The 18,000-nt window shown below is 33.6% G+C and overlaps 1 protein-coding gene, 1 non-coding gene and 1 pseudogene across 2 annotated transcripts; 2 read left to right on the forward strand and 1 right to left on the reverse strand.

The window, feature by feature from the left end:
* The first annotated feature begins 224 nt into the window (after window positions 1–224).
* On the forward strand, window positions 225–3,464 carry LOC110641077 (amino acid permease 6-like; annotated as a pseudogene).
* A 10,306-nt stretch (window positions 3,465–13,770) lies between these two features.
* Window positions 13,771–14,613, reverse strand: LOC131170211 (uncharacterized). The gene has a single exon (XM_058129282.1). The coding sequence runs from the start codon at window positions 14,611–14,613 to the stop codon at window positions 13,771–13,773; it is 843 nt and encodes a 280-aa protein (XP_057985265.1).
* Window positions 14,614–15,270: 657 nt separating this feature from the next.
* LOC131170738 (small nucleolar RNA R71) lies at window positions 15,271–15,377 on the forward strand. The gene has a single exon (XR_009141506.1). It is a non-coding gene; the product is annotated as a small nucleolar RNA R71 (small nucleolar RNA).
* The last annotated feature ends 2,623 nt before the right edge of the window (window positions 15,378–18,000 follow it).

The raw sequence follows: 18,000 nt of genomic DNA on the forward strand, positions 1-18,000 counted from the left end.
ATTCCATTTATATGTGCGTAATCACATCTCAACATCCCTAGCAATTGGCAGCCCCACTTGGCAAACGAAGCCGGCTACGTGCCATGCTTACATTATCCAATCATATTAAGCCACGTATATTCCAAATTAGAGATTTGGACAAACGGAAGGAAATTAATATCTTCCAAGAAAGTAATATATAGAGGACTGTTGGGACTTGGGAGGCCTCAGTCCCAGGCTCACTAGATCATTGGTGTCTGGCAGTGGCCAGACCACTGTCAAATTACCTTTTTTCTGGTTTCTGAAAAGGGATTTGCATGTCGAATATAGAGAAATAGACGCAAAAATCAAGAACAAGAAGATGGCGAGTTTAGTGCATCAAGAATTTCAGCAAGGGTTGGGAGAAGCTAATTTGGCTTCCCTCAAAGTTAGTGAGAGAGCTGGAAGATGATGGCAAACCCAGAAAGAACTGGTAATCTCTCTCTCTCTCTCTCTCTCTCTGTGATAAGGAGTCTTAACGTTTTCATTTTAAAGATCTTGCTTTGCAATTGCCTGGGATTCCAAGCCTGCTTGTAACTGTTTTCTCTCTCAGCATTCACATCACATCAGCACAAGAACAAGTTTTCTTAATTAATTGTTTTCTTTTTACATCAGAAACTTTCAAGGGAAATTTGTCAAGACTTGAATTTCTAAAAATTATTATTCAAAAATAATAAAAAAAATAAATTTAACTATATTAGATGGTCTTATATATCACCCCATAATTTCTTATGAACTATGCAAAAAGGTTTACTGTTAAATTTTAATTTTAAAGACATTTTTTCATAAAATTTATAATCAAAAGCTAGTTTAGTGCTCAAGTATCTTAATCATCCTCTTTAAAAAATTTCTTGATGAGGACCATCCCAGATTAAACAAATGAAATCAAGAATTCTTTGGATAATATGGACATTTTTAAACAAGAATATTAAGAAATTACAGGGCTTATACAGTTTCCTTAATGGTTGTGCTTTGCTTTTACATTTTACTTTAAAAAGATGGTGTAAGGAAAGATCATAACAAGTGAGACGTGTGCTTCCATCCATGACAACGTGGCTTTTTAAGCAGATTTTGGGATGCCACCAAATAATTGAGTTTTAGCCCCTTCTAATTCTAATACATTTTCACCAGATATTTCAATTAATTAATAAGATTTGTTTTAATTTCTGTAAACCGGTGGAATTAGTAAGACTACTTTACAATGATGGATAATTATTTATATATTATATATTGTTCTTGAAAATAGAATTAGATAGAATTTTAAAAATTATATTTGTATATAAATATCACCTTAATAAAAATGTGTCTTATTCATTTAAATATGCAAATGTCATAAAAAATTTTAAAGTCTCTATAAATAAAATAAAAAAAAGTAATTGTATTTCAAGAAATACATTTCATTCTGAGTTGGAGAAAAAAACACCAAAAATGATGGAGTAATCTCTGTTACAAGAGGGAATGCATACAGTTTTTCAATTTTAACTCTATTAGATGCATTACCGAATATGAAAAATATCATATATGGTTGCTTTTGAGAAGCTAGAGGCCTAGAGGCCAAAATTTTTCCATGACAAGATCAAGATATGAATACCCAGAAGAGGCATAAACAAATTGAGCAACATTTTTTGCTTTTTGTTTTTTTTTTTTTTTTTTGGCTGGAGTACACATAAATTGAACTATAGATAAGATTAATTAATTACAATGTCTGTGATATACACATATATATGTATATATATATATAATCAGGGACTGTATGGACTGCAAGTGCACATATAATCACAGCAGTAATTGGTTCTGGAGTTCTCTCACTCGCCTGGGCAATGGCACAGCTGGGATGGATCACTGGCATGGCCACTCTCTGCATTTTTTCATGCATTACCCTTTACGCTTCAGGCTTCTTAACAGATTCCTACCCATCACCCGATCCAGTCACTGGAAACAGAAATCGCACATACATGGAAGCTGTCAAAGCCAACCTTGGTAAAAATTTATTTATTTATTTAGGCAAAATATATGGGGTGATTGATCGATTTTATTTTGTGGTGCGCACATGTAATAACTTTAGAAGCACCAATTTAAGGGCTTGTACAATTTTAATCTGCAACTTACAACATTAATTACTGAAAATCGAGGTGGAAATATGTACAAGGTTTGTGGGTTGATCCAGTATACTTACATGGGTGGTTTGGCAGTGGGCTATACAATCACGGTTTCTATAAGTATGGTGTAAGTAATTAATGATCACACCCTTTCTTTATATCCGAGGGAAAAATGAAAAGAAATTGAAATAGGAGAGATGAAGGGAAAAAAATTTATTGTTTAGATAAATTATTAAAATAGAATTGAAATATAATTTTCACTTTGTAAATAATTTGGAGCAATGCTCAAATCAAATTGCTTCCGCAAGAGAGGTCTTGGAGCTCCATGCAACTATTTGCTTAATCCAGACATGATAGGAATAGGAATTGTAGAGATTTTACTGTCTCAAATCCCAAACCTCCACAAGATGTCATGGCTCTCGTTTATTGCAGCAATCATGTCGTTTGGGTATGCGTCGATTGGATTAGGACTCTCGTTTGCAAAGATCATTTCAGGTAATTTCCAATTCTGGGTAATCATAATTATAATAATAATGCAAAGCTGAAACTACCGATTGTTGAACAGGAAAAGGAGAAAGAACTACATTGACAGGAGTGGAAATTGGGGTGAATTTAAGTGAAGCTGATAAAATCTGGACGATGTTGAGAGCCATTGGTGATGTGGCATTCGCTTGCTCGTATGCTGGAGTCTTGATTGAAATCCAAAGTAAGATACGCCTCTCATGGTTATAATTATGTACACATCTCATCAATTAATCAAAATTTCAATAATAAATATATTCAAACCGTAATTAATCTAATTTTTTGAAATTTTCTTTTTGTGATGGTGATGGGAGCTAATCACTCAACTCTATTTTTCATTCAATAATGGCTGGATTTGAAATTGATCAGGACACATTAAAGTCATCACCACCTGAAAACAAAACGATGAAGAAGGCCAGCATGATAGCCATTTTGATATCAACATCTTTCTACTTGATGTGTGGTTGCCTTGGCTATGCTGCATTGGGGAATCATGCACCTGGGAACTTGCTGACAGACTTTGGCTTTCTTGAACCCTTTTGGTTAATTGACCTAGCTAACATTTTCGTTGTAGTGCATCTAGTGGGAGCATGTCAGGTACAATTCTTAGTTTTATTTTCTCATTAAGTATCTATATCTGGCAAATGTTTTATTCTCTTAATTCACTTCAACAGAGAAATTTTCAAATCTTAATTTGCACAGGTATTGTCTCAACCAGTGTTAAATGCAGTTGAGTCCTTGGCCAGAATGAGGTGGCCTGAATCGAAATTTGTGAACAATGAGTATCCAATAAACATTATCGGGAGGAAAAGAACATTAGTGTAAACCTGTTGAGGTTAACTTGGAGAACAGTATATGTGTGATGCATACTCTGCAAGTATACGAGTCGTTCAAGTAGTAAAGAAAAGATATCATCTAACAGAGATTTATTGTTTGAGTATCAAACTATAAAGTCACAATTATTTTGGCTATCAATAATTTGTGCCAAAAATAGAATAAGAGATGCAGCAAATTAAATTGGGAAAATAAAGAAATTATAATGAATTAAGCAATTAAAATTCTAAGTACTATATTAATTTATTAAAATTTCAGCAAGTAATTAAAGATTTAATTAGTTAATAGTAAAAATTGATTCCAGAGTTGAGATTCATGAAGCAAATTTTATTGGGATTTGGATAGGCAAAACCAAGATTAAGGAAAATGCAAGTTTGAAGGAAGTTGATTCTGATTTCCTTTAATTTCTCTCTCAAGCAAACTAAAGAGTGTTTTAAAGGAAACTAAACCCCATTCTCATACGATATTTAATTACTTAAAACTCTTTAAGCACTTTAATCAACTTGAAATTTCTCTTAACCCCCTAGTTTATTTCTAACACTAGGTGATTAAGTTCATTATCTTGATTATCTATCATAGATTTTCACCTCTCGATCCTTCAATCTAATATTAAGAACAAAACCTAAAGTGTACCAACAATGTGTATGTAAATAAGCACACAAGATAAGAACCAAAACTTATATATACTAAAATCTGGTTAAAACCAGTCCAAATCCACGAATAAAACTTAAATCATTACATCCAACTCTAAAATCCTAAGTATTTACTCACTCATGCTTGTATTTACAAGTAAAAAATATAAAATAGAGCATGAAAATATGAAAATAAGAATAAAAATAAAAGAACCCAGAAGAAGAGAATCTAAATCTCTGAAAATGGAAGCTGGAAACGTCACTCTACAAGTATCCTTCCTCCAGAAAAATGGCGTGATTTCTTCTTTCCTTTCTCTTTTGATTTTTCTCTCTTTCTCTTTATGATGAAAATGAGAATATGATGCTTATATATTCCCTCCAGATTTACCCTGAAAATAGTCTCTAAAGAGATAAAGACAAAAGGTGTAAAATGTATAAAAAGATAAAATTTTTCCATGTCAGCAAATCTGACAGCCCCATTCCACATGCCTCATGTTGATTTAAGTTATTTTCCACATACCTCATGTTGATTCGAATGAGGAGCCTTTAGATTCTGCACGACCAGCTACACGGGGCATGTTGAAGTCCTTGAAACTTTCAGTGTGTTTTGTTCCAAAATCTATGTCTACACGACCCAGTGTTGAATCTACATGCCTCATTTGGATTCCTGCTGGCTGACTCTTTTCTTGACACGACCTTTAACACAGAGCATGTTGAAGCCTTTGAAAATCTCGGTTGGTCTTCTTCCTTAGACAAATTTTCTTCATTTTTCACACTACTTTAAGCTTTCAAATCACTTTGAATTTTTTTTCTATATGCACCTTTTTGCCTTTAAACCTTATTAAAACCTATCAAAAACATTAAAATTCCAAAAATCAAATATAATGAAACTAAAATTAACAAATTAACTAAAATAAGTACTAAAAGCATAAAATTACTAAACTAAAAAGGGCAAAATGAATGCAAAACTACTCTAAAATACCTATATAAAATGGTTTTATCAAATTCTTCTAAACTCAAACATTTGTTTGTCCTCAAGCAAATTAAAAAAAAAAATTATATACAATTGGGGTACCTTTTTCTTAGATTCATGAAAATCACTCATCCAACCTCTCAAACTTATCTCTAGCCACCAACAAACCATATACCCACATTCAATGTATAAGGAATTCAATTCTCACCAAATTTATCACCGTTTAGCCTTGGGTCAATTATTCATTCCATCAAACCCAAACTAATCAATTACATAGAGAAATCATGTTCAAATAGGCTCTAAAACAATTCATAAACTAAAGTGTCTCAAATGATGATGGAAATAGTTAAATGAATGAATAATGTGCCAATCCTATAGGCAAACCAACTAATCCAATCTCCACTAATGTAGCAAAATACAATCAAGAGATCAAAAGAACTTTTAATGGTTGTAATGGGGCTAAGGGGTAATAATGTGACTAATAAAAAAAAGGTAAAAAGTGAAGCAAAATATGAGAATAATTAAATTATTAAAGAGATCAAGATACACTTTTCTTTTATTTTTTATTTTTTATTTTTTTAAGAATCAAATGGGAGGAAGAACTTTACAATAAATCACCAATGCTGGCATATAATTTTTGAACTCTTTTAGGGACTATATAAAGAACATTGAATTTTGCATTGCAATTGTCCCTTTTTAATCCACTCCCAAACTCATTTTTTTATATACTTAGGTGGTAAATATTTTTTTTTTTTTATAACATGATATGATTGTTAACCAATTTTACTTTAGTACTTCTCCCACTTGATTGTTATATACCTTTTTTTTTAATGTATCTATCACTTAATCAAATTTTTCTCATAAAGGGTAGGTAAGTGTTTAGGTTTATGACTAGGTAAATTATGGGTGCCAAGGAAATAAGGAGTATAAATGAAGGCTCAAATTGGTTTCAAAGGAAACTTTAAAGTGATGTTGGTTAAGGCTAAAAATGTGAAATTATAATTCAAAGAATGCCTTGATCATTTCTCTTTCAAGTGAATACTAAGATTTCACCTCGATGTCTAGAAGGCTTGTTCTAGGATTGGTGAGACACAATTAGTTATTTCTTACTCTAGAGTTTTCTTTAAGCACTCAAAACTCAATGTAATTAATTGGATGGCCCTTGGCTAAGAAGATATAAACCTATATAAGAATCTTATAACCTTATACCAATCCAAAACTTTCAATCCATTAAACCCATCTAGAGACAAACTCAATCGCTTTTCAAAATGATTCTCAATCTTCTAAGAATTAGGTAGAAAATTATTTTATTCGATTTCTAAAATAAATGCAAAAATTAAATAAAATAAAATAAAATAAATGAAATAAAAACTATACATAATCTATATGATATCTATAAGCAAGTGTATATATTTACATAGTGTAAGTGTATGGTGTATGTGAACTAAGTAACTAAGTATGAATGAAATGCAAATAAGTGATGCAATTTAAGTAATGTAAATAAAAAGGATTAAAAATTTTGTAAAAATTTTGCCCTCCCCCAAACTCAAATGAGACGATGTCCTCATTGGCTTAATCAAAGTGTAAAAAATGTAAATTAAATCAATAAATGATAGCTTGAGAGATATAAACCAAGAAAGAGTGGAAAAGAGTTATCATGTAGAACATACATGCCTAGTGTTGAATGATCATAATATGTACATGAGGCAGTTTAATTATAAGTATTTGGAGCATGAGACATGTTGAAGTAAAGGTAAATGGACATGCCCTATGTTGAATGCTGAGCAACTGACACTGGGTACCAACATGGGGCATGTCATGCTTCATGAAAATTTCTATGGGTTTCAAAAATTTTGCAAATTTGAAGCAATTCAAATAGCTCACATGATAGCATAACCCTTAGCATAAGGCATGGTAAAGGAAAGCAGTGTCAACTTGTGGCATGTGAATGTCCAGAAGTTACCTTAGATGCTGAATTGTCATAGCTAACAGAAGAGCAGCTGCTAAACTTTCAATAATCCAGTTATATGACTATCAAAAAGCAATATTGATAATGCTATTACAATAGCCAATAGAAACTGAGATTAAAGAAAATGATCAATTCAGTAGAAATCTGGATTACAAAGATAATGCATGCAGCACTGCAAAATAAACCAATGCAGCCAGCAATAATGAACAAGCCAACTTAAGATTCATGAAACAAACAAAAATAAAGAAAAACGGAAATTAAACCATTCACAAATAGATAAAACATGTAGAAGTTCCAATAACCAAGAAATTAATAGTTGAAACATAAAGCAGACTGACCAATTTACACAATTAAAAACTAAAGTTTCATATGGTAACTGAAACTAACAAAAACAAATTTCTAAAACTAGACAGTTGGTTGGTCTTCTTCATTTGTGGATTGTGCTGGCTCATTTGCTGCTGCCGGTGCTTGCTCATTGGATTTCTTATAAGCAGTATCTAGGTTTTCTAACATAGCCTTCATCTCTTTAAAAATGTCTTGGCCCCATTTATACAGCTGGTTAAAAAGGCTGCCAGCTTGTTATAAATGTCAATCATTTCTTTGTCATGAATTTTCTGCTTTTTCCTGAATGAAGAAAACTTCTTTTTAATCTTTTTTCTCAAGCTTAGCTTGCTTCTGTCCAAGTGCATCAACCTTAGTTTCTAAAGCTTTCAGAACAACCACAAGATCAGAACTATCATTAAAAACAGGTTTCCGTGCTTCACTCATCTTGTTAATTTTGGCTTCCAAATTTTTAATAAAAGTAAATAAGTCTGATTGCCCAACAGTAGGTGGGTGAGAGCTAGAAGGACGAGCATCAGATGATTGTCCTATACCCTGTGATTGTTGTTACTCTTCACCATCATGTCCCCCATCTACCAGCACATAAACATCACCTCTTTTCATACAAATTTTCATTTGGGTCATGATAATCCTATCCAGAAAGGACTAGCCAACCACAGACACCATAGCACATTGGTCAGGGTTAAAACCAAATGATTTGGCAATCACAGTCACCATCCCTCCAATAACTATACTGCCAGCTGATTGCTTAGAGACTATATGTTCCATATGAGAGCAAAGAAAATAAGCACCATTTATCTTTTTCTTCTCTTTCATGCACCATAAAAAGAATAAATCATTTTTTACTACAACTCCATTACTGTGCCCCCTGCCGAATATAGTATAAGACATAAACCTTTACAAGTATCTCAGAGTAGGGTCTTGGATAGATGAGGCCTTAGCAGAACTAGAGTTGTAATACTTTCCACATGGTGCAATTGACTTCCAAAATGAAGGGGGGTCATAAATAGTCCTTTGCCACTCAATCACTTTTGCACCATCATTACAAAAACTAAATAAAGCATTTACTTGAGCAGTGTCAAGTTTTCTGTCCTGACCCAAACACCTAAAGGAAATGGTGTCCATATAGTTATTGTTTATGGGCTAGAAATCCAATTTCAGTGAGCTTAAAAATTCAAATGTCAATTCTTTAGAAGCAGGTTCTTAAATTTTAGCAAAATCACTCTAACCTACATTCTCTAAATATTCACTAACAGAGTCTTATAGCCCTATCTCCCTGAGACTGTGTTCATCAATGTACTTGGTAGCTAAAATTTTCTTTTTAGCAAGTGCTTTATAATTTTTCCTTATTTCAAAATCTCTAAAAGTCCATGGGTAAAATGAATTTAACTTCTCACCGAATTGAGGGATAACTAGAGCAGTTTGAGACATTGTTGGGAAATGATGCAGAGGCAATTGAACCCTAGTTGGGGCAGAAGAAACCTGCGGAGAAATAGGAACTTGGGCAGTGGAGCGGGTCCTGTTACTGACTGGTTATGGTGAAATAACCCTAGGTTGTTTCGATGGAGCAGAAGAGCTAGGAACTGATTTCTTTCTTTTTCGCAGCTCATAGACAGTGGAAGGGGCAGATTTTGTGTGTTTTTGCGAGGAAAGTGTGGCATCTTGGGTTGCATTGTCGGAATTAAGGGTAGAATGAGAGGATTGGTTAGGTGGGAAATTAGGGTTTGTATTGAGAATTTGGGGATTTGGGGCCGAAATGGAAACTTCTAGTATAGCATTGGGTCATGTAGGATTTGGTGTTGGGGTTGAAGAATCACTATTATTAGCCATTTTTATGGCTTGTAGCTTGGGTATGTGGGTGGAAGGTTGTTTGGTGTGCATTATGGAAGGAACAGTGAAGGTTTTGGATCGTGCAGCCGATGAGATGAAATAGAATGAGATGACTAGGGTAAAGGTTTAAGTGGTGATATACCTAGGGTCTAACATGAGGCATGTTGAGAATAGTTGTGGGGTGACATGCCTCATGTGATTTGGGAAAAGATGAATGACATGAGGCATGTTGGAATAAAAGAGAAAAGTAACATGCCTCGTGTGGTTATACATGAGGTGCTATATGAGGCATGTGAGACCCCATGAAACTCTCAGCAGGTTTTACATTTTTAGCAATTTAAAGTGCTAAGAACAGGTTTTGATGGTGACACTACCCCCAGTATACATCATGTTGAACCTAGTGCTAAATGACCTGATATACAACCCAAAAATGTGATCCTAAACATGCTGAAATCAAACCCAAAACACAATTTGCACAAAAATTTCACTCAAAATCCAATTGAAATCCAATTAATCACTAAGAACAATTAAAATCCATCAATCCACCAAACACAAACTAAAACATTACTCAACTAATATTCACATTAACAGTTACACCACAAGGAATAACACCCAAATTCAACCCCAAACTCAACATTAAAAATTCATGAACAAGGGACAAAATTCTGCTGCAGACACTGTTCACATGACCAAATTTCTGCAGAATTGTACTATGAAATTTCATAAAATATCCAATGGCAAATATGTCAATCTCAGTGCAATACATCAAAATAAATTACCCAAAAAGCAAAATCAAAAGCATGTTGCTATTGATTACCATGAAAGTTCTTATATTTCTCAACAATTTCCTCAAAATTTTGGAACAAAAATGGCCTTCCACTCCACCATGTTGCTGTAATCAAACATAAAGCTCAAATTAGTTTAGATTTAACTTTGTTAAGAATAACTTGCACCATAGAAAACAAATATAAGGTTCAGCAACTTCCCAAACGCTTATTCCTTTAATTCAGCATACACATTTACTTAAAAATCACCATTAACCTGCAGAAAGAAATTTTAATGTCAAATTTGAGTTCAATGGGGTATAAAATGAAACAAAGTAAAAGAAAAATTAATTATAAGAAAAAATTTTGGGGTGCCTCCCAAAGAGCTCTAATTTTAGGTCATTAGCTTAACCATCCTTAATTTAGTAAATTGGTGGATCATCAAGGAAATAACTTATTCCTTTCTCAATTGGCTAGCCTGTGATATAAATCTTGAGCCTTTGACCATTAACTTTAAAAATTCTAGAATTTTCACTCCAAATATCTACAGCTCCATGTGGATAAACTTTGACAACCTTGAAAGGACCAGACCATCTTGATTTCAACTTCCCAGGAAAGAGTCTAAGTCTAGAATTATACAATAAAACCAGGTCATCCTCTTTAAACTCCTTTCTTTTAATATACTTATCATGCCAAAATATAGTTCTTTCCTTAAAAATCCTAGCATTCTCATAGGCATCCAACCTTATCTCTTCAAGTTCATTTAATTGAAGCAACATTTTTTCTCCAACACTTTTTAAGTCAAAATTCAAAGTTCAGATTGCCCAATATGCTTTGTGTTCCAACTCAACTGGTAAATGACATGATTTCCCATAGACTAGCTTAAAAGGTGTAGTTCCAATGGGTGTCTTGTAAGCTGTCCTATACGCCCATAATGCATCATCTAGCCTTAATGACCGATCCTTCCTTGAATGATTAATAATTTTTTCCAAAATTCTCTTCAATTCCCTATTAGATACTTCAACTTGCCCATTGATCTGAGGATGGTAAGGTGTAGCTACCTTATGAGTAACCCCATTTTTCTTTAAAAGATTTTCAAACTATTTATTATAGAAATGAGATCCACCATCACTGATTATAGCTCTTGGAGATCCAAATCTAGTGAAAATAAATTTCTTCAAAAATTTCACTACTACCCTTGCATCATTTGTAGGGGAAGCAATGGCCTCAACCCATTTTGACACATAATCCACACCTACCAAAATATATTTATTCCCAAAAGATGATGGGAATGGTCCCATGAAATCTATGCCCCAAACATCAAATAACTCAATCTCTAAAATTCCTTGTTATGGCATTTCATTTTTCTTGAAATATTCCCCACTCTTTGACATTTATCACATCTCAAAATAAATTCTCTCACAATTTTGAACATGTGTGGCCAATAAAATTCAGCTTGAAGTACTTTAGCCACTGTTTTATCCACATTGAAACGACCTCCATAGTCAGAAGAATGACAATGCTCTAAAATGTTTCCTATTTCCTCTTTAGGCACGCACCTTCTAACTAGGCCATCATTACATCTCTTAAATAATAATAGATCCTCCCATGTATAAAATTTCACATCATGCAAAAATTTCTTCCTCTGTTGATAGCTCAAATCTAGTGAAAAAACTCCACATGACAGGTAATTGACAAAATCTGCAAACCATGGCAATGTAGCAACAACAACTAGCAATTGCTCATTTGAGAAGAACTCGTCAATTGGCAATTCCTCCTCATTTCCTTCTTTATTCTCATACTTAATCCTTGATAGATGATCCGCTATAACATTTTCAGCTCCCTTTTTATCTTTAATTTGTAAATCAAACTCCTGTAGCAATAGAACCCATCTTATCAGTCTTGGCTTTGCTTCTTTTTTATTCATCAAATATCTTATGGCAGCATGGTCTGTATAGACAATCACTTTTGATCCAACCAGATATGACCTAAACTTTTTCACAGCAAATACCACAGGTAAAAATTTCTTCTCAGTGGTGGCATAATTTACTTGAGCATCATCTAAAGTTTTGCTGGCATTCTTTTCTTTTTTTTTTTCTGACCAAGTACAGCTTTCATAGCAAAGTCACTAGCATCATACATAACCTCAAATGGCAATGACCAATCTGGAGGTTGCATAATAGAGGCTATTGTTAGAGCTTCCTTCAACCTGTTAAAAGCATCAAAACAAGCTTGGTCAAAATTAAAAGAAATATCATTATTTAACAAATTTGTAAGAGGTTTAGCAATTTTTGAAAAATCCTTTATAAATCACCTGTAGAAACCAGCATGCCCAAGAAAACTTCTAATTCCCTTCACTGAAGTTAGTGGAGGCATATTCTCAATCACTTTTACTTTGACCTTGTCCACTTTAATTCCTCTATGTGACACCAAATGTCTAAGAACAATGCCTTCTTGCACCATAAAATGACATTTCTCCCAATTTAGAACCAAATCTGTTTCTTCACATCTTTTAAGCACTTTAAAGAGGTTAGATAGACAATTATCAAAAGAAAAACCATATACAGAAAAATCATCCATGAAAACTTCCATAATTTCCTCAATAAAATCATAGAAGACGGCCATCATGCATTGCTGAAAAGTAGCTGGTGCATTACATAAGCCAAAAGGCATTCTTCTATATGCAAACGTATCATATGGACTTGTGAATGTAATTTTCTCTTGATCACTAGGATGTATTGGGATTTGGAAAAAAAACCAGAAAACCCATCTAAATAACAAAAATATGAATGTTTTGCTAACCTCTCTAACATTTTATCAATAAAAGGCAAGAGAAAATGGTCTTTCCTAGTGGTACTATTAAGCTTCCTGTAATCTATGCACATCCTCCATCCTGTGACAATTCTAGTAGGTATCAACTCATTATTTTCATTTTTCACAACAGTTACACCTCCTTTCTTAGGAACTACATGAACTGGGCTAATCTAACTACTATCAGAAATAGGATAAATGATCCCAGCTTCAAGCAATTTCATGACTTCTTTCTTCACCACCTCTTTCATATTAAGATTCAACCTTCTTTGATGTTCTATGGTGGCTTTAAAATTATCCTCTAAAAGAATCCTATGCATGCACAAGGTAGGGCTTCTACCCTTGATATCATCAATGGTGTAACCAATGACTTTCCTATGCACTCTTAACCCTCTCAACAACTTTTCAACTTTCTCAACAACTTTTCAACTTGTACATCATTCAGACTTGCACTAATAATGACAGGATAAGTTGAATTAGGTCCAAGAAAAGCATACCTTAATGTAGATGGAAGTGGTTTGAGGTCTACCTGTAGTGCTTCCTTCTCATCTAGTAAAGGTGACTCTGCAACTTCATGTTTCAACTCTTCAACTTGCAAAACTTGATCTCCTATAACTTTTTGAGTAGCCTCCAAAATTTAAGCAAAAGCTGCAACTTCAGGATTTTCATCCTTTGTTATTCTACTATGTACCAAATAATTCTCCAAAGGGTCCTCAGGATATCTTTTCCTAAATTCTTCTTCCACAATCTCATCAATAACATCTACCCTTTAACAAGGATCAACTCCATGATGTTTCTTCAAAGCTTGATTCAAATAAAATTCCACCTCCTTTTCTCCAACTTTTAATGTCAATCTACCATTCTTCACATCAATTATAGCCCCTGCTGTGGCTAAAAATGGCCTTCCTAAAATGATAGGTATGTGAATATCCTCTTCCATTTCAAGAACCACAAAATCCATAGGAATGAAAAATTTTCAAACTTTTAAGGGTACATTCTCCAAAATTCCTACTGGATATTTGATAGATCTATCAGCTAGTTGCAAAGAAATGGTTGTTAGCTTCAATTCTCTAACCTTCAACTTTTCACAAATAGAGAGTGGCATCAAACTTACACTAGCTCCAAGATCACATAATGCTTTGTCAATGCTAGTGTCCCCAATGTGACAAGGAATAGAGAAACTTCCTGGATCCTTCAACTTCGGTGGGAGCTTATTCTGCAAGAGAGCACTACACTCCTCTGTTAATGTCACAGTTTCATAATTTTCTAATCTCCTCTTATTTGATAAAATTTCTTTCAGGAACTTAGCATATGAGGGCATTTGAGAAATTGCATCTGTAAATGGAATGTTGATGTATAATTTCTTCAAAACTTCAAAAAATTTCCTAAACTGTTTATCTAGCTTTACTTTCTGAAACCTCTGAGGATATGGCAATGGTGGCTTGTATGGTGGTGGAGGCACATACTTTTCCTCTTCTTCTTTTTCAATTCCCTTCTTTTTGTTTGCTTCCTTATTAACTTCATTATGATTTGAAGTATATTCATTCTTGTCTTCATCTTCTTTCTTCTTTTCCTCTTCTACCTCATCTTTCTTTTCATCTCCCAAAATTTTCCCACTCCTTAGGATCACTGTCTTGCAATGTTCTCTAGGATTCTCTAGTTGACTTGGAAGTTTTCCTTGTGCTTTGCTAGAAGAACTTGCATGTTGAGCTATTTGGTTTTCCACCATCCTGTTATGAGTGGCAAGCTGATATATCCTTGAAGTTAATTGCTGAATTATTTCTCCTTGTTCTTGTTGAGCAGTTAAGAAATTCTCCATCATAGAATTCAAAATTAAATCTTGGTCTGAAGACTGAACTGGTGGTTGTGGAACAATGCATTTTGATTCCTTTGTGGTGGAAATCTAGGTGGTACTCTGTTTAGCTAAAAATTCTACTGTTGTTGCTAGAAATTAAGAGGTTGTTGATAATTATGTTACTGCTGTCCTTGTCGACCTCCTCAAGAAAAGTTAGGGTGATTCCTCCATGCTGGATTATATGTAGCCGAAAAAGAATTACCAACTGGTTTCTGATTATAATTTCCAACAAAATCAACTTGTTCATTTCCAAACTCTTGCCCATAAGAAGGAAAATCATTGATACAATGCATATTTCCTACACCAACATCTTCTGCATGACTAGATCCTCCAATTGAAGCATCAACCTTCATGCTTAACTTATCCATTTTTCTCGTCAAAGCATCAAATTTGGCATTGAACATACTCATGGCATCTAACTCATATACACTAGCTGATGGCTTCTTCATTTCATTTCTTTCACAGCTCCATTGATAATTGTTGTAAGCAATTTTATCCAATGCTGAATAAGCTTCATCTTCTGACTTCTCCATAAGATCACCTCCTGAAGATGCATCAATTATACTTCTAATTGCTGGAGAAACACCATTGTAGAAATGTTAAACTAGCATCCATTTAGGGATTCCATGATGTGGACATCTCCTTTGAAGATCCTTATATCTATCCCATGCTTCATAGAGACTCTCATCAACCCTTGGTTTGAAAGAAGTTAATTCATTTCTCAATTTTGCAGTCTTGCTAGGAGGAAAGTATTGAGCTAAGAAAGCTTGCGACAACTCATTCCAAGTAGTTATTGAACCCGAAGGTAATGAATGCAACCACTCCCTAGCACGATCCTTCAAAGAAAAAGGAAATAATCTCAGCCATATAGCATCATCTGATACTCTAATTATCTTCAGCATGTCACTAATCTCAAGAAAATGTGCAAGGTGCACATGTGGACTCTTAGTAGGACCTCCCCCAAACTATGATTGTTAAACCATTTGACAAAGTGAGGGCTTTAACTCAAAATTATTCGCTTCCACTCTAGGCCTTGTAATACTTGGTCTAAAATCTTCAAAACTAGGAAAAGCATGATCCTTAATTGATCTGTTGTTGTTGTTTGCTATAGCTTTTATCACTTGTTGCTCTTGATGTTGCTCTTGCTGTCTTTGAATTCTGAGTTCAGCTTTTCTTCTTTTAGACTCTGCTCTCAAAGCTTTAACTGTCTTTTCAATCTCAAGATCAAAAATTAAATCAATTTCTGCACTTTTTGTTTTTCTCATATAAAAGATATGTACCTGAAAAACCAAAATAAGAAAATCTCAAAGTAAAATAAAAAAGAAAAGAAATTAAAATAAAAAGTAAAATGCCCAAATTAACCAAACAATCAATCGTCTAATATCAAAAAAAAACAAATCCCCAGCAACGGCGCCAAAAACTTGATGCGTACTTCACAAATATACAGGTCGTTCAAGTAGTAAAGAAAAAATATCATCCCATAGAGATTTGTTGTGTCAGTACCAAACTATCAATAATTTGTGCCAAAAATAGAGTAAGAGATACAGCAAATTAAATTAAGAAAATAAGAAAATTATAATGAATTAAGCAATTAAAATTCTAAGCACTATACTAATTTACTAAAATTTCAGCAAGTAATTAAAGATTTAATTAATTAATAGTAAAAATTGATTCCATAGTTGAGGTTCATGAAGTAAATTTCATTGAGATTTGGATAGGCAAAACCAAGATTAAGGAAAATATAAGTTTAAAGGAAATTGATTCTGATTTCCTTTAATTTCTCTTTCAGGCAAATTAAAGAGTATTGTAAAGGAAACTAAACCCCATTCTCATGCGATATTTAATTACCCAAAACCCTTTAGGCACTTTAATCAATTTGAAATTCCTTTTAACCCACTAATTTATTTCAAACACTAGATGATTAAATTCATTATCTTGATTACTATCATAGATTTTCACCTCTCGGTCCTTCAATCTAAGATAAAGAACAAAACGCAAAGGATACCAATAATGGGTATATAAATAAGCACACAAGATAACAATCAAAACTTATATATACTAAAATCCAGTTAAAACCAGTCCAAATCCACAAATAAAACTTAAATCATTACACCCAACTATGAAATCCTAAGTATCTACTCACTCATGCTTGTATTTACAAGAAGAAAATATAAAATTGAGCAAGAAAACATGAAAATAAGACTAAAAATAAAAGAATCCAAAAGAAAAGAATCTAAATCTCTGAAAATAGAAGCTGTAAACGTCACTCTGCAGGTGTCCTTCCTCCAGAAAAATGGCGTGATTCCTTCTTTCCTTCCTCTTTTGATTTTTCTCTCTTTCTCCTTATAGTAAAAATGAGAATATGATGCTTATATATCCTCTCCAGGTTTGCCTTAAAAATAGTCTCTAAAAGGATAAAGACAAAAGGTGTAAAAGGTATGAAAAGAGAAAATTTTTCCATGTCAGCAAATCTGCCAGTGACATCTCACATGCCTCATGTTGATTTAAGTTATTTTCCACATGCTTCATGTTGATTCAGATGAGGAGCCTTTAGATTCTGCACGACCAGCTACACAGGGGATGTTGAAGTCCCTGAAACTTTCGGCGTGTTTTGTTTCAAAATCTCTGTCTACACAATCCAGTGTTGAATCTACATGCCTCATGTGGATTCCTGCTGACTGACTCTTTTCTTCACACGACCTTCAACACGGGGCATATTGAAACCTTTGAAAATCTTGGCTGGTCTTCTTCCTTAGATAAATTTTCTTCATTTTTCACACTACTTTAACCTTCCAAATCACTTTGAATTTCTTCTATATGCACCTTTTTGCCTTTAAACCTTATTAAAACCTATCAAAAACATTTAAATTCCAAAAATTAAATATAATGAAATTAAAATTAATAAATTAACTAAAATAAGCACTAAAAGCATAAAATTACTAAATTAAAAAAGGCAAAATAGATACAAAAACTACCCTAAAATACCTATATAAAATGGGTTTATGACAGTAACTTTAGTTGCCATGGGATTTCCATTCTTCAACGACGTACTTGCCCTGCTTGGAGCCATCGGTTATTGGCCTATGTCAGTATATTTCCCCGTGGAGATGCACATTGCTCGGAAGAAGATACAATGGCAAACAATGAGGTGGTTCGCTCTCCAGCTTTTGAACTTTGTTTGCTTAGTTGTTGCTATAGCCGCAGTTTGCGGTGCTATTCAGGGACTTGATCATTCTCTTCAAACCTACAAGCCCTTCGAGTTTTAAGGGCAAACCAAATCCAAGATCTATATATATATATATATATATATACACACACACTATGATCAATAAGCTAGTCAGGTTACCATGC

This window comes from Hevea brasiliensis, chromosome 11 (assembly GCF_030052815.1).
Source record: "Hevea brasiliensis isolate MT/VB/25A 57/8 chromosome 11, ASM3005281v1, whole genome shotgun sequence".
In the NCBI taxonomy this organism is placed as follows: Eukaryota; Viridiplantae; Streptophyta; class Magnoliopsida; order Malpighiales; family Euphorbiaceae; genus Hevea; species Hevea brasiliensis.

Coding starts and splice junctions, on each gene's coding strand:
- LOC131170211 (XM_058129282.1), bottom strand. CDS start 14,613: ATGGAGAATTTCTTAACTGCTCAACAAGAACAAGGAGAAATAATTCAG.